This window comes from Schistocerca nitens, chromosome 2 (assembly GCF_023898315.1).
Source record: "Schistocerca nitens isolate TAMUIC-IGC-003100 chromosome 2, iqSchNite1.1, whole genome shotgun sequence".
NCBI classification, from domain to species: Eukaryota; Metazoa; Arthropoda; class Insecta; order Orthoptera; family Acrididae; genus Schistocerca; species Schistocerca nitens.
In genome coordinates, this window is record NC_064615.1 from 276,839,299 (window position 1) to 276,862,328 (window position 23,030).

At 39.8% G+C, this 23,030-nt stretch overlaps 1 protein-coding gene across 1 annotated transcript in view; it reads right to left on the reverse strand.

Moving 5' to 3' along the window:
* Positions 1-305: 305 nt before the first annotated feature.
* LOC126234359 (uncharacterized) overlaps positions 306-23,030 on the reverse strand; it is a 102,544-nt gene continuing 79,819 nt past the window's right edge. The window contains exons 6-9 of the mRNA XM_049943047.1: positions 16,853-16,984; positions 16,687-16,740; positions 1,120-1,259; positions 306-613 (exon numbers count right to left, since the gene is read on the reverse strand). Coding sequence (XP_049799004.1) covers positions 587-613; positions 1,120-1,259; positions 16,687-16,740; positions 16,853-16,984 — 353 coding nt within the window. The 3' untranslated portion in view covers positions 306-586. The remainder of the gene's footprint in view (positions 614-1,119; positions 1,260-16,686; positions 16,741-16,852; positions 16,985-23,030) is intronic.

The window sequence follows — 23,030 nt, forward strand, 5'->3', positions numbered from 1 at the left end:
CAGAATTGTGTCCAATGTTGTCCTCAGTTACATAATTGATGTTTCAATCCAAACAGATCTGTGGCTTTCAACAATGGGGGGTATGAGCTTTTCTACCAAGTTATTTTGCTATAGCCATTTAATCACAAGTCAAAATGCTAGGTAATGCACTTTCTGCAGTAGCATTTCTTATCATGCACACCAGTCAGTTTTCATGGCCCCATTAATGTTAACATCCAGTCACACACAAAAATTTCAATATCATTTGGCTTGGAGGTTGAGTTACTTGGTTAAAAAAAGTATAGCCCTTAATATTTTCTCTATAATTTATTTATACTGTGTTGTAAAGTAGAGACAATCAACTTTTATAGAAGGAAAATTTTATTTGACATTTGCTTGGTGTAAACACCATTTGCTTGGGAAATAATAATAATAATAATAATAATAATAATAATAATAATAATAATAATAATAATAATAGTAATATAGAAAGTGATTTTTGATGTTCTTTCTATTTTATTTCTTCTTTACAACATAAATTAATATAAGATGATATTACAGTAAGCATAGGTTACTGGCTGCTAATCACTTCTCTGTCACAGATCCATCACCTGGCTCCATACATATTAGCATTCTGAAATAAAGCCAAACAGTATTTCCATTTACTAACAAAGCACAAATTAAAACCATCCCCATTATTTCGTCATGTGTGTGTGTGTGTGTGTGTGTGTGTGTGTGTGTGTGTGTGTGTAAAATCAAGGGAAAATACCTCTGTACCCATGTGTCATCACTAAACAATGGAAAATCAGGGACTAAATAACAACAATATTATTATAGCAGGAAAGTTCCGGTAGAATTTTAATGAACTCGCATGCGTTGCACACACACACACACACACACACACACTCTGCTTTCTCTCTCTCTCTCTCTCTTGTGCCCTGCATACTCTTCCACTTCTCTTGAGTTAATAAAGAGTATAATTTAGTCTTTACTGTGTTCCTTCACATAAATCTCACAGCACAGAATCCTCTACTTTTCATTCCTTACTTTTGCAACCAAGAACGGTATAAACATAATAAGAATCCAACTCATAAAAATATTTTAACTAATTATTGTTATCATGCAGATGTTGTTACTTACTGGAAATTTGCAACCTTCGTATCTATGCCAATAACAAGTTACAAATGGTGGTACATCACATCTGCACTTCACGCAAATACCAGGGCTCACGAGATGATCTCCTCGTCTGAGTTTTAGATGTCCAAAAGAGCAGTGCAGTTCTTAAATGTAAATAAATAACATGTTATGATTACAACACTTTGCAACAGGAACTTATATAATATCTTAACTTAGACATGAGCATGAATTACAGTAGACTTATTCCCTAATGAAGTTTGTTGTAAATAATCAACTGCAATTCAAAAGGAATAACTACACTATGAGAAGAAAAATTGTAGTCGTCACTCCACAGTAATGTTCTCTTTAGCACAAAAAGATGAGCACAATGCTGCAACCAAAAGTTTTGATCACTTATCCAGTGATATGAAACGTCTGGCAGTCAGCAAAGTAACAAACTGTAAAAGTTTCTCCTTGACAAATCTTCTATTCCACAGAAGAACTTCTGTTATTGTAGTATGTAAAAGTTGCTGGGTAAGAATTACTTCCTCAGATATGTATATTATCTGTATACTTCCACAATTAAACTCTGTCACTAAATCCAAAGAGATTCTGGTCACATGTAAAGTACACCAGTGGCAAGATACAATCAGTACCTTTACCACACCAGTAGTGATATTACCAATTATGGTACCACTAAAGCAGAGTTACACAGTTTTCTAAAATTCCTTAATCAAAGATGATGAAGTAAATATTCCAGAATATTTAAATCAAGAACAGCTATCAAGGTGAGTGACTTAGAAGCAGCTATTCCTCAATGTACCAAAACAGCTTAAGGCACTTGATAAAGGCAAGTCTTGTGGTGAAGTTTGTATACCAGGTTGGGTTTCTTCCAGAGTACACTGACAAAACAGCTCCACACTTAACAGTCACATACAACTGCTCTCTCAACAAAAGATCCATACCTTAAGACCGGAAAGTTGTACAGGTCAAAGCAATACTCAAGAAAAGAAATAGAAGTAATCTGATGAATTATGGACACATATCACTGACCTCACTTTCCAGTAGGATCTTGGAACATACACTCCTGGAAATTGAAATAAGAACACCGTGAATTCATTGTCCCAGGAAGGGGAAACTTTATTGACACATTCCTGGGGTCAGATACATCACATGATCACACTGACAGAACCACAGGCACATAGACACAGGCAACAGAGCATGCACAATGTCGGCACTAGTACAGTGTATATCCACCTTTCGCAGCAATGCAGGCTGCTATTCTCCCATGGAGACGATCGTAGAGATGCTGGATGTAGTCCTGTGGAACGGCTTGCCATGCCATTTCCACCTGGCGCCTCAGTTGGATCAGCGTTCGTGCTGGACGTGCAGACCGCGTGAGACGACGCTTCATCCAGTCCCAAACATGCTCAATGGGGGACAGATCCGGAGATCTTGCTGGCCAGGGTAGTTGACTTACACCTTCTAGAGCACGTTGGGTGGCACGGGATACATGCGGACGTGCATTGTCCTGTTGGAACAGCAAGTTCCCTTGCCGGTCTAGGAATGGTAGAACGATGGGTTCGATGACGGTTTGGATGTACCGTGCACTATTCAGTGTCCCCTCGACGATCACCAGTGGTGTACGGCCAGTGTAGGAGATCGCTCCCCACACCATGATGCCGGGTGTTGGCCCTGTGTGCCTCGGTCGTATGCAGTCCTGATTGTGGCGCTCACCTGCACGGCGCCAAACACGCATACGACCATCATTGGCACCAAGGCAGAAGCGACTCTCATCGCTGAAGACGACACGTCTCCATTCGTCCCTCCATTCACGCCTGTCGCGACACCACTGGAGGCGGGCTGCACGATGTTGGGGCGTGAGCGGAAGACGGCCTAACGGTGTGCGGAACCGTAGCCCCGCTTCATGGAGACGGTTGCGAATGGTCCTCGCCGATACCCCAGGAGCAACAGTGTCCCTAATTTGCTGGGAAGTGGCGGTGCGGTCCCCTACGGCACTGCGTAGGATCCTACGGTCTTGGCGTGCATCCGTGCGTCGCTGCGGTCCGGTCCCAGGTCGACGGGCACGTGCACCTTCCGCCGACCACTGGCGACAACATCGATGTACTGTGGAGACCTCACGCCCCACATGTTGAGCAATTCGGTGGTACGTCCACCCGGCCTCCCGCATGCCCACTATACGCCCTCGCTCAAAGTCCGTCAACTGCACATACGGTCCACGTCCACGCTGTCGCGGCATGCTACCAGTGTTAAAGACTGCGATGGAGCTCCGTATGCCACGGCAAACTGGCTGACACTAACGGCGGCGGTGCACAAATGCTGCGCAGCTAGCGCCATTCGACGCCAACACCGCGGTTCCTGGTGTGTCCGCTGTGCCGTGCGTGTGATCATTGCTTGTACAGCCCTCTCGCAGTGTCCGGAGCAAGTATGGTGGGTCTGACACACCGGTGTCAATGTGTTCTTTTTTCCATTTCCAGGAGTGTATATTGTGTTTGAACATTATGTCTTACCTCAAAGACAATTCTCTGTTGACATAGTCAGCATTAATTCAGAAAATAGTGTTCTTGTGAAATACAACTAGTTCTTTATTTGTATAAAGTAATGAATGCTACTGACATGAGCCTCAAATTTATTCCACATTTCTAGGTTCCCCGAAGGATTCCAACACCAATCTTTACATGAAACTTCTAATCAAATTGCGTGCCTATGGAGTTTTGCCTCAGTTGTGTGTAACTGGATTCGTGGTTACCTGTCAGAAAGGTCACAGTTTGTAGTGATTGATGGAAAGTCATTGAGTAAATGAGAAGTGATATCTGTCATTCCCCGATGGACTGTTATAGGCACTCTGATGTTCCTAATCTACATAAATGATTTAAGAGGCAATGTGAGCAGTCCCCTTTGTTTGCTGATGATGCCGCCATTTACCAGCCACAAAAGTCATGTTGTTGTTGTGGTCTTCAGTACTGAGACTGATTTGATGCAGCTCTCCATGCTACTCTATCCTGTGCAAGCTTCTTCATCTCCAAGTCATAAGATCATCAAAACCAATTTGAAAAATGACTTAGACATGATATCTGTATGGTGCAAAAAGTGGCAACTCACTCTAAATAAGGATAAGTGTGAGATAATCTACACGAGTACTAAAAGGAAATGGTTAAATTTCGATTACATGATAAAGCACACAGATCCAAAGGTCATCAGTTCAACTAAATACCTATGACTTACTATTACAAACAATTCAAATCAGAATGAACACATAGATAGTGTTGTGGCAAAATAAAGGAAAGGCTATATTTTATTGCAACAGGTCTGAGAAATAGTTTGCCAACACTTTTCTTGTCTGTCCTCTTCTGGAATACTGCTGTGTGGTTTGGGTTCCTTGCCAGATAGAACTGACAGAGGACACTGGAAAAGTCCAAAGAAGGAAAGCTTGTTTTGTATCATCACGAAATAGGGGAGAGAGTGCCATGGATGTGAGTTGGGATTGTATTCATTAAAACAGTGGCATTTTCTTCTGTGGCAAGATATTTTCATGAAATTTCTATGACAAATTTCTCCTCTGAATGCAAAAATATTTTATTTGCAAAAAACTACAGAGGAAAAAATGATGTTTTTGTTGTGGTCTTCAGTTCTGAGACTGGTTTGATGCAGCTCTCCATGTTACTCTATCCTGTGCAAGCTTCTTCATCTCCCAGTACCTACTGCACCTTACATCCTTCTGAATTTGCTTAGTGTATTCATCTCTTGATCTTCCTCTATGATTTTTACCCTCCATGCTGCCCTCCAATACTAAATTGGTGATCCCTTGATGCCGGCCGATGTGGCCATGCGGTTAAAGGCGCTTCAGTCTGGAACCGCGTGACCGCTACGTCGCAGGTTCGAATCCTGCCTCGGGCATGGACGTGTGTGATGTCCTTAGGTTAGTTAGGTTTAATTAGTTCTAAGTTCTGGGGGACTGATGACCTTAGAAGTTAAGTCCCATAGTGCTCAGAGCCATTTGAAGCCTGTTATGTTGTAATTCAGATATAATGTTGTTGTTGTGGTCTTCAGTCCAAAGACTGGTTTGATGCTGCTCTCCATGTTACTCTATACTGTGCAACCCTCTTCATCTCCAAGTAACTACTGCAACCTACATCCTTCTGAATCTGCTTAGTGTATTCATCACTTAGTTTCCCTCTACAATTTTAATCCCCAACCCCACCTAAACTTTCCTCCAGTACTAAATTGGTGAGCCCTTGATGTCTCAGAATGTGTTCTACCAACTGATCCCTTCTTCTAGTCAGGTTGTGCCACAAATTTCTTTTCTCACCAATTCTATTCAGTGCCTCCTCAGTAGTTACATGATCTACCCATCTAATCTTCAGCATTCTTCTGTAGCACATTTAAAAAAGCTTCTACTCTCTTCTTGTCTAAACTGTTTACTCTCCATATTTCACTTTCATAGATGGCTACAATCCATAAAAATACTTCCAGAGAGGACTTCCTGACACTTTTTTTTTAAATCTATACTTGATTTTAACAAATTTCTCTTCTTCATAAATGCTTTTCTTGCTGTTGCCAGTCTACCTTTTATAGCCTCTCTACTTCAGCCATCATCAGTTATTTTTCTGGCCAAATAGCAAACCTCATCTACAACTTTGAGTGTCTCACTTCCTAATATAATTCCTTCAGCATCACCTGATTTTATTTGACTACATTCCACTATCCATGTTTTGCTTTTGTTGATGTTCATCTTGTATCCTCCTTTCAAGACACTGTCCATGTCATTCAACCGCTCTTCCAAGTCCTTTGCTGTCTCTGACAGAATTACAATGTCATCATCAAATCTCAAAGATTTTATTTATTCTCCCTTCAATTCCTACTCCAAATTTTTCTTTAGTTCCCTTTACTGCTTGTTCAATGCACAGATTTTATCATCAGGGATAGGCTACAGCCCTATCTAACACCCTTTTCAAACACTGCATCTCTTTCATGCACCTCAACTCTTATACCTGCCGTCTGGTTTCTGTACAAGTTGCAAATAGCTTTTTGCTCCCTTTATTTTACCCTGCCACCCTCAGAATTTCAAACAGCATATTTCAGTCAACATTGTTAAAGGCTTAGAGAAAGTCTACAAAGGCTATAAACATAGCTTTGCCATTCCTTAACCTATCTTCTATGAGAAGTTGTAGGGTCAGCATTGCCTCATGCGTTCCTACATTTCTCCAGAATCCAATGTGATCTTCCCTCAGGTTGGCTTCTACCAGTTTGTCCATTCTTCTGTAAAGAATTCGTGTTAGTATTTTGCAACCATGACTTACTAAACAAATAGTTTTAATTTTCACACCTGTCAGTACCTGCTTTCTTTGGAACTAGAATTACTGTATTCTTCTTGAAGTCTGAAGGTATTTTACCTGTCTCAAACATCTTTCTCACCAGATGGAAGATTTTTGTCATGGCTGGCTCTCCCAGGGCTATCAGTAGTTCTAACGGAATGCTGTCTATTCCCAGGGCCTTGTTTTGACTGAGGTCTTTCAGTGCTCTGTCAAATTCTTCATTCAGTATTGTATTTTCCATCTCATCTTCATCTACGTCCTCTTCCATTTCAATAATACTGCCCTCAAGTGCATCTCCCCTGCATAGATCCTCTATATACTCCTTTCACCTTTCATGTTGTCCTTCTTTGCTTACGACTGGTTTTCCATCTGAGCTCTTAATATTCGTACATATGGTTCTCTTTTCTCCAAAGGTCTTCTAAATCCTTACATTTGTCTTATAGCCATTCCTGCTTAGCCATTTTGCACTTCCTGTCAATCTCATTTTTTAGATGCTTGTAATACCTTTCACCTGCTTCATTTACTGCATTTTTATCTTTTCTCCTTTCATCAATTCAATTCAATATCTCTTGTGTTACCTAAGGATTTCTAATAGCCCTCATCTTTTATCTACTTGATCCTCTGCTGTCTTCAATATTTCAGCTCTCAAAGCTACACATTCTTCTACTGTTTTCCTTTCCTCTGTTCTTTTCAATTGTTCCCTAAGGCTCCTTCTGAAACTCTCAACAACCTCTGGTTTTTTCAGTTTATCCAGTCCCACCTCCCTAAATTCCTACCTTTTTGCAGTTTATTCAGTTTTAATCTATAGTTCATAAACAATAAATTGTGGTCAGAGTACATTTTGCCTCTGGAAATATCTTACAATTTAAAATCTAGTTCCAAAATCTCTGTTTTACCATTGTATAATCAGTTTGCAACCTTCCATAGATGTTATATCAAAAGTAAAATAAATAACGTTGTAGATAGAAAGGTATGCTTTGTCAGCAGGTAAAACTGAATGGTAAAAATAGCAAGACTGATGTAGATTTGCTTTTAGAGTACTTGGAGTAATTATTTGCCACCTAATTTTCATAGTGTAGGATTCAAGTTTTAGAATATATGACAATATAAAAGGAAAATTATATTTACAGAGAAACTGCACTCAATGACTGGCAAAACTTTACGAATATCAAAAAATATGAGATACATAATATACAAATTAATAATAATTCACATACGCCCAGAACTTATGTGGTAGCATACAGTTCACTAACTGAGGGAAATTTCTGATACAACTCGATTTATTGTAATAAACATATCGTAATATAGCAAATGGCCTGACTGAATGTGCAGCAGCAGCGTAACTCAGAGAATAACTTCAGGACTGTGCAGTCAATAGAAGCTAACACTTGGCAAGTACTGAACCAAGGAGATAATTGCAACCAAGCAGTGTACAACAAAGACTGTTCAGTAGTTAAACTAGTATGTAAAACAGAGAACCTGCTGTTGCAGATTCTGATCCACTCGCACTCTCACTCTCACTCTTCTGACCTAGATCTTCGTCACAGGTATTCGAAAGTTCTTCATCACCCCAATGAGAGACAATGTAGTGGTGGATGCTTTTCTTTCCTATTGCTCAGTATCAATATTGGAAACAGAAAGTTGATACTCACCATATAGTGGAGATGCTGAGTTGCAAAAGGCACAACAAAAAGATTCACACAATTATAGCTTGAGTGTGGTTTCAGTTGTCTGAGACTGCAGACATGTGTGCAAGTTGCATTTGCGTGAGTGTGTGTGTGTGCGTGCGTGTATGTGTGTCTACTGCTGACAAAAGCCTTAATGGCCAAAAGCTATAATTGTGTGAATCTTTTTGTTGTGCTTATCGCGACTCAACATCTCTGCTGTATGGTAAGTAGCAACCTTCCTTCTCTAATATTGTTACATTCTATCCTAGATTATCTATTGCTCAGTATGACAGATGAAAATCTGGACAACCCAAATAGTAAAGAAAGAGATGTACTTCTGAATCAGAATGTACAAGGGAGTATGGCAATGGAAAGGAAGCTTAGGTAGGGTGCTCCATACCAATCTGATAATAGCAAATTATTATTTGGGACAAAACACTAGGAAATAGCATGAGCAAATTGCTATTGAGATACTAAAAAATTGTGGGAGACATATTGTATCATTGTCAACAAAACAATGAAGAGTGGACGCTGTGCACGCCAGAGTCCACACAAGTGTAGCTTATCAACTCAACTATGACCATGCCAAATGTTTAGGGGTAATAAAGGGGTTGTTGTTGTTGTTGTGGTCTTCAGTCCTGAGACTTGTTTGATGCAGCTCTCCATGCTAATCTATCCTGTGCAAGCTCCTTCATCTCCCAGTACCTACTACAACCTACATCCTTCTGAATCTGCTTAGTGTACTCATCTCTTGGTCTCCCTCTACGATTTTCACCTTCCACGCTGCCCTCCAATGCTAAATTTGTGATCCCTTGACGCCTCAGAACATGTCCTACCAACCGATCCCTTCTTCTACTCAAGTTGTGCCACAAACTTCTCTTCTCCCCAATCCTATTCAATACTTCCTCATTAGTTACGTGATCTACCCACCTAATCTTCAACATTCTTCTGTAGCACCACATTTCGAAAGCTTCTATTCTCTTCTTGTCCAAACTATTTATTGTCCATGTTTCACTTCCATACATGGCTACACTCCATACAAATACTTTCAGGAACGACTTCCTGACATTCAAATCTATACTCGATGTTAACAAATTTCTCTTCTTCAGAAACGCTTTCCTTGCCATTGCCAGTCTACATTTTATATCCTCTCTACTACGACCGTCATCAGTTACTTTGCTCCCCAAATAGCAAAACTCCTTTACTACTTTAAGTGTCTCATTTCCTAATCTAATTCCCTCAGCATCACCCGACTTAATTCGACTACATTCCATTATTCTCGTTTTGCTTTTGTTGATGTTCATCTTATATCCTCCTTTCAAGACACTGTCCATTCCATTCAACTGCTCTTCCAAGTCCTTTGCTGTCTCTGACAGAATTACAATGTCATTGGCGAACCTCAAAGCTTTTATTTCTTCTCCCTGGATTTTAATACCTACTCCAAATTTTTCTTTTGTTTCCTTTATTGCTTGCTCAATATACAGATTGAATAACATCGGGGAAAGGCTACAACCCTGTCTCACTCCCTTCCCAACCACTGCTTCCCTTTCATGCCCCTCGACTCTTATAACTGCCATCTGGTTTCTGTACAAATTATAAATAGCCTTTCGCTCCCTGTATTTTACCCCTGACACCTCTAGAATCCCCCCATGAACCATGGACCTTGCCGTTGGTGGGGAGGCTTGCGTGCCTCAGCGATATAGATGGCCGTACCGTAGGTGCAACCACAACGGAGGGGTATCTGTTGAGAGGCCAGACAAACATGTGGTTCCTGAAGAGGGGCAGCAGCCTTTCCAGTAGTTGCAGGGGCAACAGTCTGGATGATTGACTGATCTGGCCTTGTAACATTAACCAAAATGGCCTTGCTGTGCTGGTACTGCGAACGGCTGAAAGCAAGGGGAAACTACAGCCGTAATTTTTCCCGAGGACATGCAGCTCTACTGTATGATTAAATGATGATGGCGTCCTCTTGGGTAAAATATTCCGGAGGTAAAATAGTCCCCCATTCGGATCTCCGGGCGGGGACTACTCAAGAGGACGTCGTTATCAGGAGAAAGAAAACTGGCGTTCTGCGGATCGGAGCGTGGAATGTCAGATCACTTAATCGGGCAGGTAGGTTAGAAAATTTGAAAAGGGAAATGGATAGGTTAAAGTTAGATATAGTGGGAATTAGTGAAGTTCGGTGGCAGGAGGAACAAGACTTTTGGTCAGGTGATTACAGGGTTATAAATACAAAATCAAATAGGGGTAATGCAGGAGTAGGTTTAATAATGAATAAAAAAATAGGAGTGCGGGTTAGCTACTACAAACAGCATAGTGAACGCATTATTGTGGCCAAGATAGACACAAAGCCCATGCCTACTACAGTAGTACAAGTTTATATGCCAACTAGCTCTGCAGATGATGAAGAAATTGATGAAATGTATGACGAGATAAAAGAAATTATTCAGGTAGTGAAGGGAGACGAAAATTTAATAGTCATGGGTGACTGGAATTCATCAGTAGGAAAAGGGAGAGAAGGAAACATAGTAGGTGAATATGGATTGGGGGGAAGGAATGAAAGAGGAAGCCGCCTTGTAGAATTTTGCACAGAGCATAGCTTAATCATAGCTAACACTTGGTTCAAGAATCATGAAAGGAGGCTGTATACATGGAAGAAGCCTGGAGATACTGACAGGTTTCAGATAGATTATATAATGGTAAGACAGAGATTTAGGAACCAGGTTTTAAATTGTAAGACATTTCCTGGGGCAGATGTGGATTCTGACCACAATCTATTGGTTATGAACTGCAGATTGAAACTGAAGAAACTGCAAAAAGGTGGGAATTTAAGGAGATGGGACCTGGATAAACTGAAAGAACCAGAGGTTGTAGAGAGTTTCAGGGAGAGCATAAGGGAACAATTGACAGGAATGGGGGAAAGAAATACAGTAGAAGAAGAATGGGTAGCTCTGAGGGATGAAGTGGTGAAGGCAGCAGACGATCAAGTAGGTAAAAAGACGAGGGCTAATAGAAATCCTTGGATAACAGAAGAAATATTGAATTTAATTGATGAAAGGAGAAAGTATAAAAATGCAGTAAATGAAGCAGGCAAAAAGGAATACAAACGTCTCAAAAATGAAATCGACAGGAAGTGCAAAATGGCTAAGCAGGGATGGCTAGAGGACAAATGTAAGGATGTAGAGGCTTGTCTCACTAGGGGTAAGATAGATGCTGCCTACAGGAAAATTAAAGAGACATTTGGAGAGAAGAGAACCACTTGTATGAATATCAAGAGCTCAGATGGCAACCCAGTTCTAAGCAAAGAAGGGAAGGCAGAAAGGTGGAAGGAGTATATAGAGGGTTTATACAAGGGCGATGTACTTGAGGACAATATTATGGAAATGGAAGAGGATGTAGATGAAGACAAAATGGGAGATAAGATACTGCGTGAAGAGTTTGACAGAGCACTGAAAGACCTGAGTCGAAACAAGGCCCCGGGAGTAGACAACATTCTATTAGAACTACTGATGGCCTTGGGAGAGCCAGTCATGACAAAACTCTACCATCTGGTGAGCAAGATGTATGAGACAGGAGAAATACCCACAGACTTCAAGAAGAATATAATAATTCCAATCCCAAAGAAAGCAGGTGTTGACAGATGTGAAAATTACCGAACTATCAGTTTAATAAGTCACAGCTGCAAAATACTAACGCGAATTATTTACAGACGAATGGAAAAACTGGTAGAAGCCGACCTCGGGGAAGATCAGTTTGGATTCCGTAGAAATGTTGGAACACGTGAGGCAATACTGACCTTACGACTTATCTTGGAAGAAAGATTAAGAAAAGGCAAACCTACGTTTCTAGCATTTGTAGACTTAGAGAAAGCTTTTGACAATGTCGACTGGAATACTCTCTTTCAAGTTCTGAAGGTGGCAGGGGTAAAATACAGGGAGCGAAAGGCTATTTACAATTTGTACAGAAACCAGATGGCAGTTATAAGAGTCGAGGGGCATGAAAGGGAAGCAGTGGTTGGGAAAGGAGTGAGACAGGGTTGTAGCCTCCCCCCGATGTTATTCAATCTGTATATTGAGCAAGCAGTAAAGGAAACAAAAGAAAAATTCGGAGTAGGTATTAAAATCCATGGAGAAGAAGTAAAAACTTTGAGGTTCGCCGATGACATTGTAATTCTGTCAGAGACAGCAAAGGACTTGGAAGAGCAGTTGAACGGAATGGACAGTGTCTTGAAAGGAGGATATAAGATGAACATCAACAAAAGCAAAACAAGGATAATGGAATGTGGTCGAATTAAGTCGGGTGATGCTGAGGGAATTAGATTAGGAAATGAGACACTTAAAGTAGTAAAGGAGTTTTGCTATTTAGGGAGTAAAATAACCGATGATGGTCGAAGCAGAGAGGATATAAAATGTAGACTGGCAATGGCAAGGAAATCGTTTCTCAAGAAGAGAAATTTGTTAACATCGAGTATAGATTTAGGTGTCAGGAAGTCGTTTCTGAAAGTATTTGTATGGAGTGTAGCCATGTATGGAAGTGAGACATGGACGATAACTAGTTTGGACAAGAAGAGAATAGAAGCTTTCGAAATGTGGTGCTACAGAAGAATGCTGAAGATAAGGTGGGTAGATCACGTAACTAATGAGGAGGTATTGAATAGGATTGGGGAGAAGAGAAGTTTGTGGCACAACTTGACTAGAAGAAGGGATCGGTTGGTAGGACATGTTTTGAGGCATCAAGGGATCACAAATTTAGCATTGGAGGGCAGCGTGGAGGGTAAAAATCGTAGAGGGAGACCAAGAGATGAATACACTAAGCAGATTCAGAAGGATGTAGGTTGCAGTAGGTACTGGGAGATAAAGAAGCTTGCACAGGATAGAGTAGCATGGAGAGCTGCATCAAACCAGTCTCAGGACTGAAGACCACAACAACAACAACACCTCTAGAATTTGAAAGAGAGTATTCCAGTCAACATTGTCAAACGCTTTCTCTAAGTCTACAAATGCTAGAAACGTAGGTCTGCCTTTCCTTAATCTTTCTTCTAAGATAAAAGGTCAGTATTGCCTCACGTGTTCCAACATTTCTATGGAATCCAAACTGATCTTCCCCGAGGTCGGCTTCTACCAATTTTTCCATTCGTCAGTAAATAATTCGCGTTAGTATTTTGCAGCTGTGACTTATTAAACTGATAGTTCGGTAATTTTCACATCTGTCAACACCTGCTTTCTTTGGGATTGGAATTATTATACTCTTCTTGAAGTCTGAGGGTATTTCGCCTGTCTCATACATCTTGCTCACCAGATGGTAGAGTTTTGTCAGGACTGGCTCTCCCAAGGCCATCAGTAGTTCTAATGGAATGTTGTCTACTCCCGGGGCCTTGTTTCGACTCAGTTCTTTCAGTGCTCTGTCAAACTCTTCATGCAGTATCGTATCTCCCATTTCATCTTCATCTACATCCTCTTCCATTTCCATAATATTGTCCTCAAGTACATCGCTCTTGTATAGACCCTCTATTTACTCCTTCCACCTTTCTGCTTTCCCCTCTTTGCTTAGAACTGGGTTTCCATCTGAGCTCTTGATATTCATACAAGTGGTTCTCTTTTCTCCAAAGGTCTCTTTAATTTTCCTGTACGCAGTATCTATCTTACCCCTAGTGAGATAAGCCTCTACATCCTTACATTTGTCCTCTAGCAATCCGTGCTTAGCCATTTTGCACTTCCTGTCGATCTCATTTTTGAGACGTTTGTATTCCTTTTTGCCTGCTTCATTTACTGCATTTTTATATTTTCTCCTTTCATCAATTAAATTCAATATTTCTTCTGTTATCCAAGGATTTCTACTAGCCCTCGTCTTTTTACCTACTTGATCCTCTGCTGCCTTCACTACTTCATCCCTCAGAGCTACCCACTCTTCTTCTACTGTATTTCTTTCCCCCATTCCTGTCAATTGTTCCCTTATGCTATCCCTGAAACTCTCTACAACCTCTGGTTTAGTCAGTTTATCCAGGTCCCACCTCCTTAAATTCCCACCTTTTTGCAATTTCTTGAGTTTTAATCTACAGTTCATAACCAATAGATTGTGGTCAGAGTCCACATCTGCTCCTGGAAATGTCCTACAATTTAAAACGTGGTTCCTAAATCTCTGTCTTACCATTATATAATCTATCTGATACCTTTTAGTATCTCCAGGATTCTTCCAGGTATACAACCTTCTTTTATGATTCTTGAACCAAGTGTTAGCTATAATTAAGTCATGCTCTGTGCAAAATTCTACAAGGCGGCTTCCTCTTTCATTTCTTCCCCCCAATCCATATTCACCTACTACGTTTCCTTCTCTCCCTTTTCCTACTGACGAATTCCAGTCACCCATGACTATTAAATTTTCGTCTCCCTTCACTACCTGAATAATTACTTTTATCTCGTCATACATTTCATCAATTTCTTCATCATCTGCAGAGCTAGTTGGCATATAAACTTGTACTACTGTAGTAGGCATGGGCTTCATGTCTATCTTGGCCACTATAATACGTTCACTATGCTGTTTGTAGTAGCTTACCCGCACTCCTACTTTTTTTAATTCATTATTAAACCTACTCCTGCATTACCCCTATTTGATTTTGTATTTATAACCCTGTAATCACCTGACCAAAAGTCTTGTTGCTCCTGCCACCGAACTTCACTAATTCCCACTATATCTAACTTTAACCTATCCATTTCCCTTTTTAAATTTTCTAACCTACCTGCCTGATTAAGGGATCTGACATTCCACGCTCCGATCCGTAGAATGCCAGTTTTCTTTCTCCTGATAACGATGTCCTCCTGAGTAGTCCCCACCCAGAGATCCGAATGGGGGACTATTTTACCTCCGGAATATTTTACCCAAGAGGACGCCATCATCATTTAACGATACAGTTAGCTGCATGCCCTCGGGAAAAATTACGGCTGTAGTTTTCCCTTGCTTTCAGCCGTTCGCAGTACCACAACAGCAAGGCCGTTTTGGTTAGTGTTACAAGGCCAAATCAGCCAATCATCCAGACTATTGCCCCTGCAACTACTGAAAAGGCTGCTGTCCCTCTTCAGGAACCACACGTTTGTCTGGCCTCTCAACAGATACCCCTCTATTGTGGTTGCACCTACGGTACGGCTATCTGTATCGTTGAGGCACGCAAGCCTCCCCACCAACGGCAATGTCCATGGTTCATGGGGGGAGGAATAAAGGGGTATACACACTTTATATGTATGGAATGAAAACTGCAAACTGCAAAGCACCTCACAAGTTGTGTTTCATGCTAGAAAGCTAAATGTTGCTTGGGAAAATGAAACCTGTACCCACTAAAGCACATTTAGTTTTATCCAAAATGAACTATGATCATTATAGCCTTCAGTCCACTGAGTTCTTCATCCAATGAAAGAGAGGAGAAGATATAAAGAAATAGAATTATTCAGCAAATTCTTCATGATTCCAGAACTGGGGATGAATGGAGAGTAGCAAAAGTCAACAGCAAAGTAAACACTGCATTATATATACTATATTTGTCTAATCATGGTTGATAATGAAATTATTTTTGGATATTTTAGGCGATTCATAATATAGTTCCATTACAACATGATTCAATCTTCTTGAGCTGATTTTTTTCTTGGGCATGCTGACATAAACAAAAACCTTCAAGTGATACTTACATAATTTTATAAAGTATGTGAAATTTACAACTTTCCTGGCATGTAGATTGTTCACGACATTTTGGGTCAACTGCCAGTTGTCTGTAACTTTCTACTACAATATTTCAGCACAGACTCTTCAGGCCATCTTCGGGTGAATACTGCCAATAAAGCCCAGAGATCTCCTATTTCAGACCCTGCCACACATTGCAATCTGTTAAAGTTGGCTTGGTGTTGTGGAAGGCAAGTGTTTATAGGATTCTGAGTGAGTGGTGCACATCTTATACAGGGCAAATGGCACTGACTGTTCAGGATATCATGGAACACCAGTAGCATACTTGCTTCTCCAAGCTAACAAGTCTGCCGTCACCAAACACTGTATTTCCATAGCCCATTCAATGAAAAACAATGAGACAAAAATTGTGGTCCATACGTAAAACACATTGGAGCACCATCATCAATGACTAGCTGAGGCCCTTATCGATGAAGACAGTGGGTTCCAGCTAATTTCTGCAAGGAATCCTGCCATAGGAAAACTTCATTCTTTATATAGCCAGCATCATTCTCTAATTTTGCCATGTGAAGAAAGTCGATCTGATATTGATGAGAACTTTCATCACAGAGGGTGTGCAGTGTAGTGCACCGACTTGCAGCAGAAGTGCTTGCACTCGAGCTGCATGCATGCAGCGACAACGGGGCACATCATGCGTGTACCTGGGGGTGTTATGTAGGAGAGATCAGTGTATTTTCGCCAGTATTCACTTGAACATGGCCACAAGACACTGCACCGAAATATTGTGCAACAGGTTACAGACATCCAGCAGTTCACCCAAAATTCCACGGAACAGTGAAGTAAAATAGTTGGTCATTAACATAGGAAATCACAGTTGGGAAAATTTATGCACATAATGAAAAATAATGTTTCTGACTTACCATCTGCTGAAGATGTATGATTCGAGGACTGAAGAACATAATCTGAGCCTACAGCTGTAACATAGAATGCAAAGTTAGTGAAAAGTAAAATTTTATATATTCTTCAATAAATTTTTGTTAGTTTAAGCACCACAACAGAATGAATATGTCACATTATTGTACTTACGACAATGAAGTGCATGAGGGCAACAGCTGAATTCCTTTGCAAAAATGGGAGCACAACGTTTCAGATGAGCAACTTTGAACCGAATCATCATGTCACAGGTGTACTTATGGCACCATGGTCCATTCAGTGTTCCTGTGAAAAATGAACTGGGTCTGGTTTACACAAATTCCATTTGTGAAGGAGTACTTGTTGACAAGTGTGTAGCCAGCAAGGAGCAGGAGATGGCAGCTATATCAAACCATAAAACATAGTGATCATCATAATCTGAACTCACATTGTACCCTGTCACACAGACATGCATATCAGTTTCAAGAAAGCCAGAACATGTGACAGTTACTGACTAGTCAGACTTGTACCCAGAGCCGTTTATTATTTTTAAAAATCTCAAAACTGTTTTGCTAGTCACCACTATTCTCTTTGCACTTGAAAATACCAGATCCTACTGGGTTCTAAAAGCTTCCCATAGTGTAGTACATAGAAAGTATTCATGTGCATCTGAACGTTATCTGCTTGACAGAAATACTGCATGTTTACATCCCATACAAATTATACTGTATCAGCTCAATACACTGTTGGGAATCGGTACTTATTATAAAGCAATACCATTACACATTTGTTCATTTACCCATTTCATTTACAGTTGGCAATTGAATTTAAACATTTTTTCTGTGGCCTGAATGGATATACAGTAAGTATAACAATTAAAATATTTGATCATGTGCATTCAAAAGAGCTGTAAACAATCACTTAATATGCCAACAATCAATTCCATTTATTTGAATTCATGCAACATTATTTGTATCATAGGGACATACACTACAGTTTCAGCATTACATAAAAAAACACTAAACAATAATGTGAGCACTTTAACAATTTTTGCACATTATTCCATTATGCCTATTGCTGTTGTATTTTTGTATCATTCTGGAGGCATTGGGACTGCGAGGGAAAATCAAATCCCCCAAAATTTCCCCCTTCTAAAGAGAAAGGAAATGGAGAAAGATGAAAGAGGTATTATTCATTCTGGCCTACAAAAGGAAAATGGTCTGTTTCCAGGTAAAAGACATGATGTTTTGGTTGTTTCTGCAGCATCAAATACACCTGGTGTAAACACAATAACAGATTTTAAGAGACTATTATTATTCTGGTTTCAGAAACATACAGGTACATGTACATACATTTTATACAGATATGATTAAATTACTTTTGACCGAAACTTGGCCACTTGCAGTGCATTTTCTGTTGCTTGTTGAAGATCATCTTCTGTATAGGAGACAGGGCACAAGTGACACCGAAGCATGTGCAGAACTGTCTGATCTCCACAGTTATATTGAATATCATTTGGATCAGTGTATTCCCATCCTGCCAAGTTAACTTTTGATCTTCCAACTCCGTATCTCTGTCTATTTAGGGACTTCCAAGTTGTCCATTCCCTGTCATGGCCTGGAGGTAAAGCTTCAACAACTCTTTTCCAACCAGGGGGGAGGTAGGTCATAGCCCTCCATAGTTGTAACTTAGATTTTTCAGCAGTGGTTCTAAGCTCCTTTGATGTTCTAAGGAAACTCTTCCTTGACTTCAGTAGTTGCAGATGTGGTTCATGCCCATACAGAGGATGGGTTATTTCCTGTTCCACTACCTATCTTTCCTTGTCTGCAGCTATCTCTCTTTGAACATGTGGTGATGCGATTTCTGTGAGGTGGTAAAGCCATTCGACTGGAGTGGATTTCAAGTAACCTGTTATAATTCTGCAGGTTTCATTGAGAGCTACATCCACCTGTTTGGCATGAGTTGAATCATACCAAACAGGACAGGCAGAATGGCATGGAAATATCCTAAGCTATCAAGGAAACACAGAGTAGCTCTTTGAACGTTCTGTCAGAGTAAAGCAAGTAGGAGTGGAACTGATCAAATAGGTCAAAATGTGAATCAGCACAGAATAAATATATGTACCAGGAAATGGTGCTGGCCTCTTTTCAGCTGGTCATTGGATATTAACGTACACAGTTTCTGGATACTCTACTGCACAAATGGAAATACAATCTCTCGTATAAATTTTTAAAGATAAATTATGCAGGTATACTTGAGCAGGCATGTGGCACCACTGAAGGGCCTGGACAAACCCCGCACACCAGTACTGCAGCAGGTGAGCTCTGCTTTGATGGAATGAAACCCCTGATTGTGAAAATATAGGAACTGAAAAGCAGACCATGTGTTGGGGTAAATTGTAAGACATCAGCAAATAGCACATGCACGAAATGTAATGTGGCACTGCGTGTTGAATGTTTTGCTGCTTATCATATGAAGTAACTTGTTTTTCTTGTTTTTGATTTGTAATTTGTATACATGTTTAATTTTTTTATTTCAGTACAAAAATGTGTAATCTATCCATAAAAATATATGTTTTGCTCTCAATAGTGTTTAGCATTACATATGTGGTATGAGGCATTATTTTAAAACTATAAATGTAAAAATGACTTTTTCACTTTAAATGATTCTTTTCTGATGTAGCAGATAAGGTACCTGTAATAAATGTACAAAAACTACTAAAAGTAAATCAGGTGCTAATGGGTTAAGAATGTCCTCTCTTAATTTGAAGACCTCCATTCTAACAAAAATCTTATCACAGAAAATAATCAGGTTTTCAAAATATAATGTAATTGGAGTATCTATTCAATCTAGTCACTAAGCAGTAGCAGGAGAACCCACTTATAAAGATATTGAAGTTTGCAAGCTTTTGGAGCCAGTGGCTCCTTCTTCTGCCAGAAGGGTTGGAGGAGATACAACATGAGTGAAGAAAAAGTGTTTGTGAGGTTTAGTAAATGGGGAGAGTTCAGAAAAGTCACCCAGAGCCCTGGATCAGGGGAGACTTACTAGACATGATGAGAAGGAAAAACTGACTGCTGAGGACTGCACCGGATGAGTTTTGAAAACCTGAGAACTTAAAGCTGGAAGATAGAGTAATACACAAGACAGAGATTACTGACTACATTATGTTCATGAGTTAATAAGAGCAGACAGCTAAGTAGATTCTAAGTGGTAGAGGTTGGGGTGGGGAAAAGTAGACAGGTCAGAAAATAAAAGACACAGAAAATGAAAAGGAATGAATAAAGGAATAGTTACTGGGAGGAAATGCTGAGACTGAAGAAATTAACATTAATTACGGTCAGAACCAAGGAGATGTTGTAACGTCATTTCCCACTAGCAGAGTTCTGAGAAACTGGTGTCTGCGGGAAGAATCCAGATGGCAAATGTGGTGAAACAGGTACTGAGGTCACGCTGTCATGTTGTAGAGCATGCTCCACAGCAGGTTATTGTATGTTGCAAGGATATAGGTTATTGTACGTTGCAAGGATACACTCTCTGCCTACGGTCATTCATCCCAACTGATAGCTTGATGGTAGTCATGCCAATGTAAATGGTCAAACGGTGTTTCATAACAGCTGGTACACGACATGTGTCAGTTCATAGTTGGCTCTCCTTCGATAATATACAGGTTATCTCACCTAACTCTACTACCTCATATATTTATGAAAAGAAACAAAAAGTGAAAAATGCAAGCAGCCAGGGATGTACCTGTGTCAGTGGCTCACACAATGGGCTGGAAAGCATAATCCATGAAGATCAAAGAACAGCATTTTCAAAACAAAGTAAGTTTTTTTAAGGCACTTGTATGTTTTTTTTTTTCTACAGAAATGAAAACTAGAGACACAATTAGTGAAGGCAGACTTGGGTTCACTGTTCTAAATCTGATACATTCTGAAATAATAGACTTTAAAGGACGGCAAGAATGCCGCAGTATCTGCCGTTATGTACTGGGCAAGGGTTGCATGCACTGTTCTCCAGCCTGCTGCAAACAGACCACTATCAGTAAGCATGTTCTACTTAAATTGTTCAGTACATTATTGTCCCATGCTTGGGCTTGCTACACTGCTGTCGGTGTCAAAAACGAAAATACACTGTGATGCACTTCATGTATGTTTTGGACAGTAGATCTACTTTCCCTTTTTTGTGTGTGGTTTGTGACACGTCTGGTCATATCATCGATATGCTGGTTTTCAGAAACAAAGAAAAACTATATATGATGTTAATTTACAATGAATGTCACAGAAATGCAACCACAGTTGTATCAGTGTATGCAGAATACTATCCAGATCGATGGCATTCTCCATGGTGCGCCGTTTACAACATGTGCACAAGTCTTATCAAAACAGGCAGCTAGGAGCCCAGAAAGCATTAATGCAAAAAAATGCAACAACTAACAATGGTAATGAAATTGCTGTTCTGGCTGCTATAGCACACAATTATGAGGTAAGTGTACAACAGATTCCACGTGGTTCTGGAATAAGTTGCAGTAGTGTGTGGGGAAATTTGCATAGGCATATGTTTCGTCTGTATCATATCTCACTCCACCAAGAACTCTACGGATATGACTTTGAGGCCTTCAACGAATTCTGTAATTTTACGCTTTTTAAGGGTACATTTGCATGCTGAGCTTTTACTAGCAGAAAACGTAATAGTAAATAATGAAATAAAGAAATAATTTGAGCCATAGATATAGTCCTCAGCTGTATAAATATTGTATGCAGCCGCTGGAAACATTTGAAGATTTTTGATTGTCATATAATTGGCGCAAGAAGAAGAGTCACATTTTGTTTTCTAGGTCTTGTCCAGATCGGACGTATGTGCCTCACTCCCACTAATACTACATTATTTTGTTTATAAACTCACGAGTTGCAACCAAACAGCACTCGTAATTGCATATTGTAAGTGTCCTACTTTAAATTGTGTTTTTATTTCAGAATATGATTGTTGGGTGACTCGGCATGGCAAAAGGTTTTGCAGTTTTAAGCAAAAAGTTGCCCAGCTTCATCCACCATCATTTTCGGGTGCTGTTTTTTTCAGGAAGTCCGATTTACCACAGAGGGAAGAAACACGGTTAAAAATACATGAATGGACCTTAAACAAAAAAAGCCATGCCCAAGAGCCGAGAGTTTGCATGAAATCTTTTGATATTCAGTTCTTTGTATTGTCTCGATCCCCCCCCCCCCCAAAAAAAAAAAAAATCGGGTCTGGACGCATTGTTACATGTACTATATTGTCTTCCTTTTCTTACGTGTTTGTTGGTCACCACAAACTGGATATGAGACCGGAATACATTGAAGTAAGACGCATTGTATGTCAACACCTGAAATTACGCTGCAATCGCGGATGCAAGGTAAGGCACTACATCTTTACAACAGCAATCTTGCCTACACGCTTTGTATTATTGTCCCCTACTTGGTAGCTCCATCACAATTTTCCGTTTCCGTTGCAGTGATTATGAATTACATCGCGGTTTCCAAAATTATTTTCATTATTCATACAGTGCAACAATACAGTTCTATCAGTTCAAAACATGGCCGACTTTAGTTCTGTGCGACGTAATATGGCGTGCAGTCATTAGTGTTCAAAAATTCCACCATTACTTTCGACAATTAATTCTTCTTCAGACACTGTCGCACAGCGAGATTAATTTTTACACTTTTCTGATTACACATACGGGTTAAAATTTTTATTTTATCATACATTACGCGTGGTGTGGTATTGACCAGAAAACAATTAGTAAAATGGAGAACCAGAGACGGCAAACACAGAAGCAATCCGACTCAGTCATACCATTAAATAATGAAAGTGACGTTACGGTTGACTTGAATACTAACGAGCGACATATTATTGACTGTTATTTATTTATTTAGCCATCCGTGGACATTTTAAAATGTATGGATGTTGTCAGTTGCGTACATTCATATATTTACACAGTTTGTTGTTACATGTAGTTAAACATTGTGACATATAAGTTATTTACAATCATTTTTGCTCCTTATCAAAATATGTGAAACAAAAGCTATTTACAATCATTTTGTACTAAGGAATTCACTTATAATGTAAAAGCAGTGTTCCTGCTAAAACAATTTAAGATTTTTTCTAAAGCGGTACATGTTATCTGCTTCTTTTATTTTCTGCGGCAGTTTATTATACAGTTTTACACCTTCATACAAGAAGCTATTTTGAGTCTTATGTTTATTCTTCCTCTCTAGGTACTACAGTTAGTTATAGTTGTACTATAGTTATGAAAACTGCTATTTCTGCTATAATTTTCTATATTTTTTGATGTACACTATGGTTTGGAATATAAATT